The following is an 18,635-nucleotide window of genomic DNA, read 5'->3' as shown; positions in this document are numbered from 1 at the left end:
GAAGATACGTTGATGCCCATCACTTAATAGCCGTGAGGATGGCAAAGTTGACAGACAGCATCAAATATGACAACATGGTGTCACAGTTGAAAAATGCTTTAGAATGCTAACTTGAAGCAGTTTAAGTTGAAATGGTGCTGGTGTAGAGGAGGCAGGGCTCCTGTTGTCTTTGTGATGACTGTCACTCCATGGTTCTAAATCAGTTGTTGTTTAGTGTTGAAAACGTTAACTTGCTTATCCATGCTGCAGGTGATAAGAACAGCTTGTTTACATGCAGTATTGGCTTTGTCACCGGACAGATGTTGCTCTCTGGTTTTGTGATGAAACAAACGTATCTGTTGTTGAATTTATTCCGCCACTGTGTGATTGTTGTCTTTTTGTTGTCGCAGCCTTATTGTATATCACGGTGGCGTGTGAACTAATGGGCTATAGAGCAAACAACACAATTATCACAAGGTTGTAGGTTGTAATATGGCTTTTTTACTGCCTTGGCTTGGCTTCCTCAGAGATTTACCAAGCACCGCTACTGGTTTTGTCCCTGGTACTTATTCCACTAGCTATTGATCCTGGGTTGGCTTGGCTTCCTCAGAGATTTTACCAAGCACCGCTACTGGTTTTGTCCCTGGTACTTATTCCACTAGCTATTGATCCTGGGTTGGCTTGGCTTCCTCAGAGATTTTATCAAGCACCGCTACTGGTTTTGTCCCTGGTACTTATTCCACTAGCTATTGATCCTGGGTTGGCTTGGCTTCCTCAGAGATTTTATCAAGCACCGCTACTGGTTTTGTCCCTGGTACTTATTCCACTAGCTATTGATCCTGGGTTGGCTTGGCTTCCTCAGAGATTTTACCAAGCACTGCTACTGGTTTTGTCCCTGGTACTTATTCCACTAGCTATTGATCCTGGGTTGGCTTGGCTTCCTCAGAGATTTTACCAAGCACCGCTACTGGTTTTGTCCCTGGTACTTATTCCACTAGCTATTGATCCTGGGTTGGCTTGGCTTCCTCAGAGATTTTACCAAGCACCGCTACTGGTTTTGTCCCTGGTACTTATTCCACTAGCTATTGATCCTGGGTTGGCTTGGCTTCCTCAGAGATTTTACCAAGCACCACTACTGGTTTTCTCCCTGATACTTATTCCATTAGCTATTGATCCTGGGTTGGCTTCAAGATGGGATAACAGAAGAGAAATCTGATTCTAGATCCGTTTCAGAGGCACAAATGGTCATTGGAGCTCTCCGTGTGGCCAATGGTTTATGTATACTAGAAGAATCGTAGGGAGCGCTATTTCGAAGCCACGACTCCTGAATTTTACTACTGTCCGATCGTTGTAACAATGATTTTAGAAGCAATAGAAAAACATTTGTTTTTGCCACGTTTAATCGATTACAAACACCTTAATGCATAATGCTATTAAATTATATTATGTGAGCTTAACATATGAATAAAAACATTTAGAAATACATTTTCCTTAAAGTATACTTTTTTTTAGATGAATTAATGTTACTGTCCCCACTACAACAACAAAATACATACAATACATTTACTTTTGTCCTTGAAACATTTCATTTAAATCCTGTAGAATTCACTTCATTCCTATGAGGACTGCATCTTCTGCAGAATACCAATATGGCCGACTGGTAATTTAAAGCCTGTCATTGGCCAACACAAAGCAATTAAACGTTCTAGTGTTTATTTATAATTGTTGCGTCCCCATCCTTCGCAAGATGGCGTTGTAGAGCAACTATCGCGAGATACCATGACAATTCCGTCAGAAAATCTGTGCGTCCGCGACCTCCCTCCCATAGGTTAAGAGATCTCCCGGAAGAAGAAAAAAAAAGAAGAAGAAAAATGAACCCAGGGGCGCTGCTATCCATGGAAACCAAAACCGAAAAACTCGTGTGTGCTTCAATGATTGTGTAAGAAGCGCTTCGTCTGAGTACTATGTGTCAGCGGGGAGTTAATTACGCAGAAGCTTTGTTTTCCACACTACCTAAATACCTAGCTAGGCGAGAGGATTTTAATACCCAGCTTGCGAGCCAGTGAATATAAACAGTCGTGATAAACTTCGCAAAGAGTTACTGTTATGTTTGTAGCTAGTTAGCTACCTCCACTTTTGTGATTTTTTTCCCCCCCCTTTCAATGGGTGTAACTCAGGTTACCACCCGATTGAAGCTGTTACCTTGGAGCTTGAGGCTGCTAACACTGTGCAATTTCTATTTTTTTTGTGGTTTGCACAATAACATTGGCTAGTTAGCTAACTATCGATTACAACCAAAACTACCTTGTTACTCGCTTGCCTTTTGTGGATACAGGCCATGGGAATGGTGTCGTCCAGCAGTCAATATTGGATAATGTACATTGGGTACAACTAAACAACACACGACCTTTTTGAATATGGATTGTGTGTGTGTGTGAACTCGAGACCGCTTGTTATTGGGATGATCATGCAATTGGATTGCTGGGACAATGTGCCAAATTGGATGAAATAAACGTAGCTAAAGAAAACAACGGAATTAAACGCTTGTCTACATTTTTTTTTTCATTCTTTTTTTTTCTTTCACGTTTGCATTTTACGGTGAACCGAGGCGAAATACAATGTCTACGGCGAAAGACAACTCTTGCAGGAAATTCCAGGCGAACATTTTCAATAAAAGTAAATGTCAGAATTGCTTCAAACCTCGGGAGTTGCATCTCTTGACCGATCAAGATCTGAATCAGGTAATGCGTTGTTATTGTGGTGCTGTTGCCACATTGTAGCATAGGTGCTTGTAACGTGAACTCGTTGCTAATCTAGCTACAATATAACCATTTGGGCGTGTCGAGCTTGCTGTTGCTGGCAGGTTATGTAATAATTGAATTAGACAGTTTGCTAGTTAAACTTGCAATGGAACTTCGCATAGTATTGTAGGTTGTTATACCAGAGTTTTAAAACGGTGACACAGTGTTGACCTATTTCATGCTGTCTACTTTGAAATCCTAAAATCAAATCAAATTTTATTGGTCACATACACCATATTTAGCAGATGTTATTTGCTGCTGTAGCGAATTCCTCAAGTCTATTAATCAGCTTTCGTATTGCCAATAGTGTGTGTGTTTGTAAGACATTCAGGCTGTATCCTCATTCAGTAACTGTTTACCCTGACTTCAGCCTGACAAACTAAGGTGTGGTTCTGATGGGAAGAACCAGTGTTTCTCGCAATCATCAACCACTGGTTCAAATGTAGGAATATGATGTGATAATATGACGATGGTGGAAAGCCACAGATGAACATTTTAGATTTGAATAGATGGATGAACCAGGTTTTTGGCTAGTAGGTTCTGGTTAGAAATAGCATTTTATAACTGGCAAATTCACACCACCCATCCAAAAGGAGCAATCAGCTGACCCATCATGGGTCCTGACCCAATATTTGGGAGACATTGACCTGAACAATCCCCTTGTCCCATAGGGCTGGCATTGGCAAGCAGGGTCACCAGCTGACTCGGGGGCATTGTCTGCCACACACAGATATCTGTGGACGCAAACAATATGGTGGTGCCCTTCTGAATGTGGCCCCGGCCGTGGGTTCTCTGCAGCTGAGCTGACTCTAGATTAGGGGTGTAGTGGTTCACCAAACCTATTGTTTGGTACTTACTGCGGTTTTGGGGTCACAGTTCAGTTTCAGTAAACAGCGGGAAAATGAAATGCCAAAAATGTTTTTTGTTTATTTAATAAAATCCAAAGTGTTGTTATTCCTGACTCCATACAAGATCATTTGTCGTATAATGCTTGATCCAAGCCGAATCACATAAGAGCACCATAAGGAATAACAACACTGGACTTGCTTAAATGAAAACACACAATTACTCATCAACTATGCATCATACGGGGATGATTTCTGTATTTTGAAAGTTACATATCTTGAAATGCTGATTGCTGACAAATGCAACACGGGTTCATTGGCCAACTCATTGACAACATTGACTTTAGCTTGCATACATAGAGCGGGGTACTTCCTGTTTATTGAAATGGGTGTGAGAAGGAGAAGTTTATAACGTGGTTCGAGCACTTTCACAAGGTGCTGAAAACCCCTGTTCTTAACCACAGAGATTGGGCACATATCCGTGGCTATTAGCATACCTTTCTCTCTAGTAATTCTATTTGGCCCGGTCAGAATCGGCTGCGGACGGGGTGCTTGAATGCAGAGGGGAGAAGTTTATTATAGATTTTTTTAGCGTTTTCATCTTGCTTCGGTGTCTGTGTAAATGTGTCTACGTATTTGAGGTGTTGGCAGCTGCACAGGCTGGTTGAGCAGTGGCAACATATACCCTCTATGCCCTTCGCTGTTTCAATCTACTGGGAAGATGAAATGTTCCCAAACTAGAGGTTTAACCGATGATGAAGATCCTCCTGGTTTATCCACCACTCTCTAGTTCCTCGCTACGCCTCACAATAGGACAGGTTTGAAATGGGCCAGTTAAGATTCACATTTTTGATTACAATGTGCACATTGGCTCTAGTTGTTTTTAACGGAATAGTCTGAGATGGTTTTTTTTTTCGTCTCACAAGTTACTAGAGGAATACCATGCAGCGTTAGTGTCTTTTTTTCCATCTATTGTTTTTCTGTATTCATCCGATTCACAGTGCGGACCAGAGGTACTGACCGGGTTTGGTACCAATACGTGGACCGTTACACTCCTGCTTCCAAGATGTTGGTACACAACTGAAAATGTGAAGCTCTAGACTCAAGTACACACACAAAGTCGTCATGTATGTGGACTTGAGTACACATCCGTTAGAAACAAAGCACCGTCAAGTCTTTGGTTGAAATGACATGTTTCCACTCGCCTTTTCCTTCAGCCAGCGAAGTAGTGAATGAGAAGATCTGTCTTCCAGATCGTTAGCTAGTCTCGCTTGTATCCTGTAATTGATCCCATGCGATGATGTCCAGATGGGCCCTTGAAACGTGGCTTTAAGAACAGCAACAACAGCAAGCGGTCCTCTCCTCCGACGAGACTGTGCGTGAGGATGTGTGTGTTTGTGTGTGACGGCCTGCTTGTGATTACTGCGGGGTTAACCCCTTCCAACCCGGACTGCTGAGTCAGGCATAGAATCTTAAAGTGATTTTACATCACTTTCTTAATCTCACTGAGATGCAGCCCTCCTCTCTCGGTTAGTGATATCCGGAATCCTTGGGAGGGCTATACACTAACCTTAACCCCTAAACATAACCCTTACCTATAACCTTTACCCAACCCTAACACTTACCAAACCATTTTTAAATTTCAACGTCAATGGAGGTGACATCAACGTTGGGACGTCCCAAGGATCCCCTTTATAGACTGTCCTTTATGATGTCACAGGTGGAGCCAGAGATGCTTCTGTTCGCTGCTCTCTCTATACAGGGCTGGAAATGATTTGGTCTCATACGTGACGAATCTTAACCTGACAACATAAACAATAATCTTCTAAGCTAGCTAAGCCTGCTTTCATAATATTTGTAAGTCGCTCTGGATAAGAGCGTCTGCTAAATGACTTAAATGTAAATAATATAAAACAATACTTTAAAAGAACCACATTCTATCCCAAATCCATTCTGAGAAACTAGCCATGACATTGACCGCCATTTTCGACAAGACAATGTAAACATTATTGAAGACTGTAGGCTATCTGCTCGCTCATATTATTTAATGACTTCTTTTGGGATGAGTGGACCAAATGGAAATAGCAGGAAAGTGGAAGTGTAGAAATCATAAGTGAAACATGGAGGGTGTTTCCTCTTCCCTCCACTGGGCTGCTAGTAAGTAGATGACTAGAGGTCGGGGTGCTTCCATGTTGTCCTAATGAAGTTGAAACACTGAATGACTCCAAGAGAAGCTTTCGTTTAGTCTAATTGAATTTGAGCCCTATATTACAAAACAAGTTATTTTGAATCTGATTCTGGACATGAAGGAAAAGGGAGTTGCTGAGCTCAATCTTTCACTCTCCTGTCATTTGACCAAACCTCCCTCATGATTGCAACATTGAGAAGAGAAAAAAACAAAACAATATTCCTAGCCCACATGGATAAGTTATCTGAAGGAAAAGAAACAGAATGTGGAGGAACAGTATCCAATGTAAACAATCTCTTTGTTAAACACCGCAATGATGGGAGGAAGGTGGAACTGTGGGAGGAGAGGGGCGTCAAGGCAGATTCCGTCTTTGGCAGTTAGTTTGGTGTGACAAATGACTTATTTCCCTGATGTGTAGACCTAGGTCTAGATGCCTCCAAGCTCATATGATGATGTGTGCCAGAGAGAGCACTTTGTATGCTCTTTTGAGAGAGGAGAGAGCCTAGATCCAGAAAAACAACCCTTAAAAACTATCGCTGAGCTACACTGCCCTGTAGTTCCCGAGGCATCGGAGAGGGGACAACACACTCGGGATAGATGGTGTGTGGGGGGGGGGGGGGGCAGGGAGGAGGGAGAGATGGGAGGGGGCAGGGAAGAGAGGGAGAGATGGGGGGCAGGGATGTGATGGAGGTATAGACAGAGGGATTTGAAAGAGGGTGGTGGCTGGGTGAGTGAGTGAGCAGAAACAGCCTGGGAGAGGTGGTAGGAGACGAGGTTGTAGGAGACGAGTATAGAGGGAAGGAGAGAGAAGAGAACTCAGGGAGGAGGTGGTGGGAGCAGGGGTATGGCAAGAGTTTGGAGGGAGGAAGAGAACTCAGGGAGGAGGTGGTGGTGGGGGCAGGAGTTTGGGGGAGGAAGGAGAGAGAAGAGAACTCAGGGAGGTGGTGGTGGTGGGGGCAGGAGTTTGGGGGGGAGAGAAGAGAACTCAGGGAGGTGGTGTTGGTGGGGGCAGGAGTTTGGGGGAGGAAGGAGAGAGAAGAGAACTCAGGGAGGTGGTGGGGGCGGGAGTTTGGGGGGAGGAAGGAGAGGAAGAGCTTGTGAAAGGAAGTGCGGGGTCGGGCTTGAAACTGGAGCAGAGTTTCCCAGAGGTTACTCTCACCGGTGGAGACCAGACTTCTAGGATACACATACATTGATCTCAATTCCACATGGTCCAGAATCATGTATGTTAGATCTATACGTTCCATATCTATTCCAGAATGACCAAGGCTCTGCAATAGTTTTACTTGGCTAGCAGGAGTAAGGTGGACAATCGGACTACACAGTACTTTTGAATGGACTTTTTTAGCATGGCTCTGAAATGAGTGGAGGAGAGAGGAAGCCCCTTCAGTCATTAAGGGCCCCTTGGTCTGTAGTGGGGAGGAAATGGAGAGTTGTGTTGAATCCCAATAACCCCCCACCCCCTCCCTGAGCCCTCCCCTTGTTTTCGACTCTCCCTTGGTGTGGGAGTGATACTCGAACGGAGCAGCTAGTGGTAGGGAGAGAGAAACGACCCCAGGGAATGGGACATCACTACATCAATCACACCAGAATCCACTAATGGATATCCTACCACACAATTCAATGACGACGAGCCTTGTGTTTTTCACAGTGTCTGTACTGGAGGCAGTAACAGCACTCCTTATTTCTCATGCAACAAATGCATACCATGTGAGAACAGTAAAACAATAATGTAGCCGTCCTCTGTGGTTCAATGTGGAGTAGTAATGTAGCTGTTCAATGTGGAGTAGTAATGTAGCTGTTCAATGTGGAGTAGTAATGTGGAGTAGTAATGTAGCTGTTCAATGTGGAGTAGTAATGTGGAGTAGTAATGTAGCTGTTCAATGTGGAGTAGTAATGTAGCTGTTCAATGTGGAGTAGTAATGTGGAGTAGTAATGTAGCTGTTCAATGTGGAGTAGTAATGTAGCTGTTCAATGTGGAGTAGTAATGTGGAGTAGTAATGTAGCTGTTCAATGTGGAGTAGTAATGTAGCTGTTCAATGTGGAGTAGTAATGTGGAGTAGTAATGTAGCTGTTCAATGTGGAGTAGTAATGTGGGGTAGTAATGTAGCTGTTCAATGTGGAGTAGTAATGTAGCTGTTCAATGTGGAGTAGTAATGGGGATGAATGATTAACCATTGGAAGTATTGTAGAACTATTAAAGCCTCTGTTCTGAACTAAAACACATTAGTGCCTAAGAAAAGACGCCGTTACTATTGTTGTCTATTGGGATTGATTCTTAACCTCACTGCTGGTGGTCGGGCTTGCCTTGGGAGGGGGGGAGAGCTGAGAGGGGACAGAAAGGTAACGGGAGGACCACTGTAGAGGAAGTGAGGCCTGTATGTGGAGGAAGAGTGCAAGGGTGTGTCTCTCCTCTCCTTTCCAGGCCTCCTGGCTCCCCAGGCCCACCAACATCATTATGGGCTACAAAGCTGCTCGTTCTCTCTACCTCTCCTTTTGTCTCTCTCTCATTCTCTCCTGTCAGTCTCTTTCTCACTCGTTTTCTCTACCTCTCCTTTTGTCTCTCTCTCATTCTCTCCTGTCAGTTTCTCTCACTCGTTCTCTCTACCTCTCCTTTTGTCTCTCTCTCATTCTCTCCTGTCAGTCTCTTTCTCACTCGTTTTCTCTACCTCTCCTTTTGTCTCTCTCTCATTCTCTCCTGTCAGTTTCTCTCACTCGTTCTCTCTACCTCTCCTTTTGTCTCTCTCTCATTCTCTCCTGTCAGTCTCTCACTCGTTCTCTCTACCTCTCCTTTTGTCTCTCTCATTCTCTCCTGTCAGTCTCTTTCTCACTCGTTCTCTCTACCTCTCCTTTTGTCTCTCCTGTCAGTCTCTTTCTCACTCGTTCTCTACCTCTCCTTTTGTCTCTCTCTCATTCTCTCCTGTCAGTCTCTTTCTCACTCGTTCTCTCTACCTCTCCTTTTGTCTCTCTCTCATTCTCTCCTGTCAGTCTCTTTCTCACTCGTTCTCTCTACCTCTCCTTTTGTCTCTCTCTCATTCTCTCCTGTCAGTCTCTTTCTCACTCGTTCTCTACCTCTCCTTTTGTCTCTCTCATTCTCTCCTGTCAGTCTCTTTCTCACTCGTTCTCTCTACCTCTCCTTTTGTCTCTCTCTCATTCTCTCCTGTCAGTCTCTTTCTCACTCGTTCTCTCTACCTCTCCTTTTGTCTCTCTCTCATTCTCTCCTGTCAGTTTCTCTCACTCGTTCTCTCTACCTCTCCTTTTGTCTCTCTCTCATTCTCTCCTGTCAGTCTCTCACTCGTTCTCTCTACCTCTCCTTTTGTCTCTCTCTCATTCTCTCCTGTCAGTCTCTTTCTCACTCGTTCTCTCTGCCTCTCCTTTTGTCTCTCTCTCATTCTCTCCTGTCAGTCTCTTTCTCACTCGTTCTCTCTGCCTCTCCTTTTGTCTCTCTCTCATTCTCTCCTGTCAGTCTCTCACTCGTTCTCTCTGCCTCTCCTTTTGTCTCTCTCTCATTCTCTCCTGTCAGTTTCTCACACTCGTTCTCTCTGCCTCTCCTTTTGTCTCTCTCTCATTCTCTCCTGTCAGTTTCTCTCACTCGTTCTCTCTGCCTCTCCTTTTGTCTCTCTCATTCTCTCCTGTCAGTCTCTTTCTCACTCGTTCTCTCTACCTCTCCTTTTGTCTCTCTCTCATTCTCTCCTGTCAGTCTCTTTCTCGATCGATCTGTTTCTCTCTGCCGCTGTCTCTCGACCAATGGAGAAATAGTTTACTATGCTATAAAACACCTCTTACCTGTGTGGTATGGGCTCATTTATTGATCACATTGCCCATATAGCTATAATAATAGAATAGTATTTGTCCTATGTGTTTTTTGCATACCCCACCCCCTCTGAGGCGCCCTCGAAGAGTGGGGTCACATCCTGGGGTCGGCCATTATTGACGGTGACCCCGGAAGCAATTTAGGGTTAAGTGCCTTGCTCAAGGGCACAACTGAAACAGCTCGGGGATTCGAACCATTGACCTTTCGGTTTCTGTCCCACCGCTCTTAATTGTTAGGCTGTCTTCCACCCCTATATAGGATCTGAGGACAGGAAACATCCATTTTGGGTCGTGTCTGGTGTATGCTAATCATCAGTCTAAATGCCAGATTGTTCTTTTATTATATAATAACATTTGTACCCCTTTTTCACCCCAATTTCCTGGTTTCCAATTGGTAGTTAGTCTTGTCTCATTGTTGCAACTGTACGGACTCGGAAGAGATGAAGGTTGGGAGCCGTGAGTCCTCCGAAACGCGACCCAACCAAGAGGAACTGCTTCTTGACACAATGCCCACTTAACCTGGAAGCCAGCTGCACCAATGTGTCAGAGGAAACACCGTACACCTGGCGACCGTGTCAGTGTGCACTGCACCCGGCCCACCACAGGGGTCACTAGTGCACGATGGGACAAGGTCATCCCTGCTGGCCAAACCCTCCCCTGACCCAGACGACGCCGGGCTAATTGTGCGCCACCCCATGGGTCTCCCGGTCGCGGCCCGGCTGCGACAGAGCCTGGACTCTCTAACCCAGAATCTCTAGTGGCACGGCTAGCACTAAGACCACTGCACCACTCGGGAGGCCACCAAGACTCTTCTTATCAGATGTCTAAGGACGATGTCCTGACACGTTTACCTCAACCACCTATCACCTTTTTATCTGTAGCTCAGTTGGTAGAGCATGGCGCTTGTAACGCCAGGGTAGTGGGTTCGATTCCCGGGACCACCCATACGTAGAATGTATGCACACATGACTGTAAGTCGCTTTGGATAAAAGCGTCTGCTAAATGGCATATATTATTATATTATTATATTATAAAAGGCACCACTTCACCTACCTGTCTCTGTAGACACATTAGTCAGGCAGTCTTCGCAAGCTGAAACAAGGCACATGTGGATTTATGACTGATATACAGGGGAACGGGCTAGCTAGCAATATGGTCAAAATCACCCGCAGACTAATAATCCTACACTTCTCTGCTGCAGGGGAGACGCTAGCCTGGAATTTAAGGGTTCAGAGTGGGAAAAGGAGCCCAACAGGCCAGACAGCTGCTTCTTGGTAATGTTTAACAGTCAAAATTAGAGACAGACAGGAGTTTTTCAATAGAGTACAAAGAGCACCCATTTGAAATGTTTCTCCCCCTCGGCCCCGTGGGAACTCTGTTTATGTTTCCACATCTTTCTGAACTTCTCCTCTGTGTTTTCGTTGGGAACAAGAAGGTTTTTTGGCTCAAAACAACTTCCGTGAGGTGAATATAGATTAATAGGCAGGCGCTGTTGTTGTTCACACAGAAAGCTTCATTCTAGAATCATCGAAGCTATTTGAACGGAAAGGCAGTGGATTGTAGCATCAAATGGTGCTGATTACGCTGACAGGCTCGCTAACCGGTGTGCTTTTAAGATGGCCTCGCCTTGTGGGTCTCTCTCTACTCATTCACCCAGACTTTCTCTCTCACTGCTTTCCCCCTCCCCCCTCAATGTTAATGCTCGTCTAAATTGCTCTGTTCTCTTGTGTTTTACAGGCCAAACCTATTTATGGCGGATGGCTGTGCTTGGCCCCCGAGGGAACAGACTTTAGCAATCCCATGCAAAGATCCCGGGTAAGAGCACCCATGGTGTGTGTGTGTGTGTGTGTGTGTGTGTGTGTGTGTGTGTGTGTGTGTGTGTGTGTGTGTGTGTGTGTGTGTGTGTGTGTGTGTGTGTGTGTGTGTGTGTGTGTGTGTGTGTGTGTGTGTGTGTGTGTGTGTGTGTGTGTGTGTGTACGCTCACATGAAGTGGGGGATGGGTTAGTATGCATGTTCGCTGTTCCGTAGCACTGTAGTCACATGATAAACATTCACCGAACACCATTCCCCAGGCAGCAGAACCCTGTAGTGAGAGAGGGGATGAGGGGATGAGTGAACGTGGACCAGCAGGAGGTTTTCATGGGGTTTTTAAAATCCACTTAGGAAGCTAGATCTTGTTCGGAGCGTAATGGAAGAGCTTGAAACACTACAGACCGATGATCAATAGAGTCAGAGAAATGGACTCTGAACCTGCGTCGGTAGTGTTTGTATACAGTGGATGTAGACCTGAGGGTCCACTGCAGGGTCGTCATGTCATTAGTTGTTTTTTGAAAATTGTACCTTTATTTAACTTGGCAAGTAGGTTAAGAACAAATTCTTATTTTACAATGACTGTCTAGGAACAGTGTGTTAACTGCCTTTTTCAGGGGGCAGAACGACAGATTTTTACTTTGTCAGCTCAGGGATTCGATCTAGCACCCTTCTGCTTACTGACGCTACACTCGCTCTGGATAAGAGCGTCTGCTAAATGACTTAAATGTAATGTAAATGTAGGCTACCTGCCGCCCCTACACTCTAACCACTAGGCTACCTGCCGCCCCTACACTCTAACCACTAGGCTACCTGCCGCCCCTACACTCTAACCACTAGTCTACCTGCCGCCCCTACACTCTAACCACTAGTCTACCTGCCGCCCCTACACTCTAACCACTAGTCTACCTGCCGTCCCTACACTCTAACGACTAGGCTACCTGCCGTCCCTACACTCTAACCACTAGGCTGCCTGCCGCCCCTACACTCTAACCACTAGACTACCTGCCGTCCCTACACTCTAACCACTAGACTACCTGCCGTCCCTACACTCTAACCACTAGTCTACCTACCGTCCCTACACTCTAACCACTAGACTACCTGCCGTCCCTACACTCTAACCACTAGGCTACCTGCCGCCCCTACACTCTAACCACTGGGCTACCTGCCGTCCCTACACTCTAACCACTAGCCTACCTGCCGTCCCTACACTCTAACCACTAGCCTACCTGCCGTCCCTACACTCTAACCACTAGGCTACCTGCCGCCCCTACACTCTAACCACTAGCCTACCTGCCGTCCCTACACTCTAACCACTAGGCTACCTGCCGTCCCTACACTCTAACCACTAGGCTGCCTGCCGTCCCTACACTCTAACCACTAGTCTACCTGCCGTCCCTACACTCTAACCACTAGGCTACCTGCCGTCCCTACACTCTAACCACTAGGCTGCCTGCCGCCCCTACACTCTAACCACTAGGCTACCTGCCGCCCCTACACTCTAACCACTAGTCTACCTGCCGCCCCTACACTCTAACCACTAGTCTACCTGCCGTCCCTACACTCTAACCACTGGGCTACCTGCCGTCCCTACACTCTAACCACTAGCCTACCTGCCGTCCCTACACTCTAACCACTAGGCTACCTGCCGTCCCTACACTCTAACCACTAGGCTGCCTGCCGTCCCTACACTCTAACGACTAGTCTACCTGCCGTCCCTACACTCTAACCACTAGGCTACCTACCGTCCCTACACTCTAACCACTAGGCTGCCTGCCGTCCCTACACTCTAACCACTAGGCTACCTACCGTCCCTACACTCTAACCACTAGGCTGCCTGCCGTCCCTACACTCTAACCACTAGGCTACCTACCGTCCCTACACTCTAACCACTAGGCTACCTGCCGTCCCTACACTCTAACCACTAGGCTACCTACCGTCCCTACACTCTAACCACTAGTCTACCTACCGTCCCTACACTCTAACCACTAGTCTACCTGCCGTCCCTACACTCTAACCACTAGGCTACCTGCCGTCCCTACACTCTAACCACTAGTCTACCTACCGTCCCTACACTCTAACCACTAGTCTACCTACCGTCCCTACACTCTAACCACTAGGCTACCTGCCGTCCCTACACTCTAACCACTAGGCTACCTGCCGTCCCTACACTCTAACCACTAGGCTACCTGCCGTCCCTACACTCTAACCACTAGGCCACCTGCCGTCCCTGCACTCTAACCACTAGGCTACCTGCTGTCCCTACACTCTAACCACTAGGCTACCTGCCGTCCCTGCATTCTAACCACTAGGCTGCCTGCTGTCCCTACACTCTAACCACTAGTCTGCCTGCCGTCTCTACACTCTAACCACTAGCCTACCTGCCGTCCCTACACTCTAACCACTAGGCTACCTGCCGTCCCTACACTCTAACCACTAGGCTACCTGCCGTCCCTACACTCTAACCACTAGGCTGTCTGCCGCCCCTACACTCTAACCACTAGGCTACCTACCGCCCCTACACTCTAACCACTAGGCTACCTACCGTCCCTACACTCTAACCACTAGGCTACCTGCCGTCCCTTGTATTTTGAAGCTTGTCTCACTATGTTACTACACACTAGTAGTCCGGTGGCATGTTTCAGCCCAACACCCTTCCTCTCTCTCCCTGCAGACATACAGTATTAGATCATAGGCTGTTCCTAAACACGTCTTCAGATGTAGTAACGTTGTCTCTCTCTCCCTGCAGACAGATGTAGTAACGTTGTCTCTCTCTCCCTGCAGACAGATGTAGTAACGTTGTCTCTCTCTCTGCAGACAGATGTAGTAACGTTGTCTCTCTCTCTGCAGACAGATGTAGTAATGTTGTCTCTCTCTCCCGACAGACAGATGTAGTAACGTTGCCTCTCTCTCTCTGCAGACAGATGTAGAAATGTTCTCTCTCTCCCGACAGACAGATGTAGTAACGTTGTCTCTCTCTCTCTGCAGACAGATGTAGTAATGTTGTCTCTCTCTCCCGACAGACAGATGTAGTAATGTTGTCTCTCTCTCTCTGCAGACAGATGTAGTAATGTTGTCTCTCTCTCTCTCTGCAGACAGATGTAGTAATGTTGTCTCTCTCTCCTCTGCAGACAGATGTAGTAACGTTGTCTCTCTCTCCCGACAGACAGATGTAGTAACGTTGTTTCTCTCTCCCGACAGAAAGATGTAGTAATGTTGTCTCTCTCTCCCGACAGACAGATGTAGTAACGTTGTCTCTCTCTCTCCTGACAGAAATGGCAACGGAGGTTCTTTGTGCTGTACGAACATGGCTGCTTGCGTTTCGCCCTGGACGAATCGGTAAGGATCTGTCAAAGCCGCCACGCTACTTCCACTTGCTACCTAACAACTTAACAGCTCCTCACCTTCGTCTGTAACCAGGTTATGGTATTGACTCTCTTGCCTTATGGTTTCAAGCAGAGGCAATTTGACAAGGAGGAGTAGTGTTTCATAATGTCCTTGTAGGTTGAATCACCTGCCTGTGTAGTGGTGATGTAATCGGTGGTTACCTGCCTGTGTAGTTGTGATGTAATCGGTGGTTACCTGCCTGTGTAGTTGTGATGTAATCGGTGGTTACCTGCCTGTGTGGTGGTGATGTAATCGGTGGTTACCTGCCTGTGTAGTGGTGATGTAATCGGTGGTTACCTGCCTGTGTAGTGGTGATGTAATCGGTGGTTACCTGCCTGTGTAGTGGTGATGTAATCGGTGGTTACCTGCCTGTGTGGTGGTGATGTAATCGGTGGTTACCTGCCTGTGTAGTGGTGATGTAATCGGTGGTTACCTGCCTGTGTAGTGGTGATGTAATCGGTGGTTACCTGCCTGTGTAGTTGTGATGTAATCGGTGGTTACTGCCTGTGTAGTGGTGATGTAATCGGTGGTTACCTGCCTGTGTAGTGGTGATGTAATCGGTGGTTACCTGCCTGTGTAGTGGTGATGTAATCGGTGGTTACCTGCCTGTGTAGTGGTGATGTAATCGGTGGTGCCTGCCAGTGTAGTGGTGATGTAATCGGTGGTGCCTGCCAGTGTAGTGGTGATGTAATCGGTGGTTACCTGCCTGTGTAGTGGTGATGTAATCGGTGGTGCCTGCCTGTGTAGTGGTGATGTAATCGGTGGTACTTGGTAGCATCATCGTCTCTTTTAGCCTGCCTAGCTCTACCCCAGCCTACCGCAGAGTAAACCTCACGCCGAGGAACCATAACCATGTTGATGGAGGAAGGGCCTACCTAGCTCTACTCCAGCCTACCGCAGAGTAAATCTCACGCCGAGGAACCATAACCATGTTGATGGAGGAAGAAGGGCCTACCTAGCTCTACTCCAGCCTACCGCAGAGTAAACCTCATGCCGAGGAACCATAACCATGTTGGAGGAAGAAGGGCCTACCTAGCCCTACTCCAGCCTACCGCAGATTAAACCTCACGCCGAGGAACCATAACCATGTTGATGGAGGAAGTAGGGCCTACCTAGATCTACCCCAGCCTACCGCAGAGTAAACCTCACGCCGCGGAATCATAACTATGTTGATGGAGGAAGTAGGGCCTACCTAGCTCTACCCAAGCCTACCGCAGAGTAAACCTCATTCCGAGGAACCATAACCATGTTGATGGAGGAAGAAGGGCCTACTACCTAGCTCTACCCCAGCCTACCGCAGAGTAAACCTCACGCCGAGGAACCATAACCATGTTGATGGAGGAAGAAGGGCCTACCTAGCTCTACCCCAGCCTACCGCAGAGTAAACCTCACGCCGAGGAACCATAACCATGTTGATGGAGGAAGTAGGGCCTACCTAGCTCTACCCCAGCCTACCGCAGAGTAAACCTCACGCCGAGGAACCATAACCATGTTGATGGAGGAAGTAGGGCCTACCTAGCTCTACCCCAGCCTACCGCAGAGTAAACCTCACGCCGAGGAACCATAACCATGTTGATGGAGGAAGTAGGGCCTACCTAGCTCTACCCCAGCCTACCGCAGAGTAAACCTCACGCCGAGGAACCATAACCATGTTGATGGAGGAAGTAGGGCCTACCTAGCTCTACCCCAGCCTACCGCAGAGTAAACCTCACGCCGAGGAACCATAACCATGTTGATGGAGGAAGTAGGGCCTACCTAGCTCTACCCCAGCCTACCGCAGAGTAAACCTCACGCCGAGGAACCATAACCATGTTGATGGAGGAAGTAGGGCCTACCTAGCTCTACCCCAGCCTACCGCAGAGTAAACCTCACGCCGAGGAACCATAACCATGTTGATGGAGGAAGTAGGGCCTACCTAGCTCTACCCCAGCCTACCGCAGAGTAAACCTCACGCCGAGGAACCATAACCATGTTGATGGAGGAAGTAGGGCCTACCTAGCTCTACCCCAGCCTACCGCAGAGTAAACCTCACGCCGAGGAACCATAACCATGTTGATGGAGGAAGTAGGGCCTACCTAGCTCTACCCCAGCCTACCGCAGAGTAAACCTCACGCCGAGGAACCATAACCATGTTGATGGAGGAAGTAGGGCCTACCTAGCTCTACCCCAGCCTACCGCAGAGTAAACCTCATGCCGAGGAACCATAACCATGTTGATGGAGGAAGTAGGGCCTACCGAGCTCTACCCCAGCCTACCGCAGAGTAAACCTCACGCCGAGGAACCATAACCATGTTGATGGAGGAAGTAGGGCCTACCGAGCTCTACCCCAGCCTACCGCAGAGTAAACCTCATGCCGAGGAACCATAACCATGTTGATGGAGGAAGTAGGGCCTACCTAGCTCTACCCCAGCCTACCGCAGAGTAAACCTCACGCCGAGGAACCATAACCATGTTGATGGAGGAAGTAGGGCCTACCTAGCTCTACCCCAGCCTACCGCAGAGTAAACCTCACGCCGAGGAACCATAACCATGTTGATGGAGGAAGTAGGGCCTACCACATATACTTGATTGTTTGGTTGATAGGCTGTTGGTCGACCGAGATTTGTTTTAGTCCAGCAGTGGCAAATGTATACAAAATAATTATGGCACACGAGACCCCTGTCTGATTCACGCCTGTCTGATTCACGCCTGTCTGATTCACGCCTGTCTGATTCACGCCTGTCTGATTCACGCCTGTCTGATTCACGCCTGTCTGATTCACGCCTGTCTGATTCACGCCTGTCTGATTCACGCCTGTCTGATTCACGCCTGTCTGATTCACGCCTGTCTGATTCACACCGGTCTGATTCACGCCGGTCTGATTCACGCCGGTCTGATTCACGCCTGTCTGATTCACGCCTGTCTGATTCACGCCTGTCTGAGTGGACTAGTCCATTGCGGAGGCCTTTGGGACGGCTCAACTCTATCACCAGTAGTACGTTTACCGTTAATTACCATCGTTTCTAATCTACAATGTTTGTTTGGTTACGGTAATGTCTGTTAACGCGTCCATAATATTACTACTAACGTCTTAGTGTTGTCATTGTCAGAGTACACACGTTGTTTAGCGTGCTCAACTTAGGCTACACTGGTTTATCTCATTCCATGTACGAGTTGTCAATGTATTCGTTGTCTTTTGTTTAGAGCGCTCCTGTCAATCTTGAGTAAGAACACTCACCTGATTACGCATATAGAAGTAGGACTAGTTTGAGGCCTCTAAATCTACCCATTTTGGGATCTGATAGTATTTGTGATTGTCTCAACTCACCAATCACTGTGGAGCTTCTCAAAGTAAGTAAACACAGTCTGTTTTTACATCTATTGAGAAGGGCAATAGTTCCTCAACTTAATCTTTCCTTCTCTCTCTGTTTCGATTACTACTCAGCATGAAAGGGGGAAAAAAGGTCATGATCTGAAACGTCATGAAATAACCCTACCTAGTTCCTCCTTATCCCTTTTGCTCAAATAGCTTACAGCAGTGTCTGTCTGCCTGAATCTCATTGGTGCTGGAAATTCTGAGGGCCCCCAATATTTAACAAAATGTTGCAAGTTTGCATGAGTTTGTCCCTGACCAGGCTAATACTAGAGTGGAGAGAGGGAGTTGGAGAGAGGGAGTTGGAGAGAGGGAGTTGGAGAGAGGGAGTTGGAGAGAGGGAGTTGGAGAGAGGGAGTTGGAGAGAGGGAGTTGGAGAGAGGGAGTTGGAGAGAGGGAGTTGGAGAGAGGGAGTTGGAGAGAGGGGGTGAGAGAGAGGGGTGAGAGGGGAAGGATAGTAG

At 47.2% G+C, this 18,635-nt stretch overlaps 1 protein-coding gene across 4 annotated transcripts in view; it reads left to right on the top strand.

Moving 5' to 3' along the window:
- Nucleotides 1–1,839: 1,839 nt before the first annotated feature.
- The window catches only part of LOC124048088 (myosin phosphatase Rho-interacting protein-like), an 87,246-nt gene continuing 70,450 nt past the window's right edge, over nucleotides 1,840–18,635 (top strand). The window contains exons 1-3 of one of the 4 annotated variants that reach the window (XM_046368508.1): nucleotides 1,840–2,720; nucleotides 11,364–11,441; nucleotides 14,709–14,774. In XM_046368508.1, coding sequence (XP_046224464.1) covers nucleotides 2,598–2,720; nucleotides 11,364–11,441; nucleotides 14,709–14,774 — 267 coding nt within the window. In that variant the 5' untranslated portion in view covers nucleotides 1,840–2,597. Of the gene's footprint in view, nucleotides 2,721–10,985; nucleotides 11,091–11,180; nucleotides 11,256–11,363; nucleotides 11,442–14,708; nucleotides 14,775–18,635 lie in introns of those variants that run through there. The other 3 variants (XM_046368511.1, XM_046368510.1, XM_046368509.1) reach the window with 3 other exon arrangements.

This window comes from Oncorhynchus gorbuscha, linkage group LG11 (genome assembly GCF_021184085.1).
Source record: "Oncorhynchus gorbuscha isolate QuinsamMale2020 ecotype Even-year linkage group LG11, OgorEven_v1.0, whole genome shotgun sequence".
Taxonomy (NCBI): domain Eukaryota; kingdom Metazoa; phylum Chordata; class Actinopteri; order Salmoniformes; family Salmonidae; genus Oncorhynchus; species Oncorhynchus gorbuscha.
This window is presented reverse-complemented; position numbering and strand designations above follow the sequence as displayed.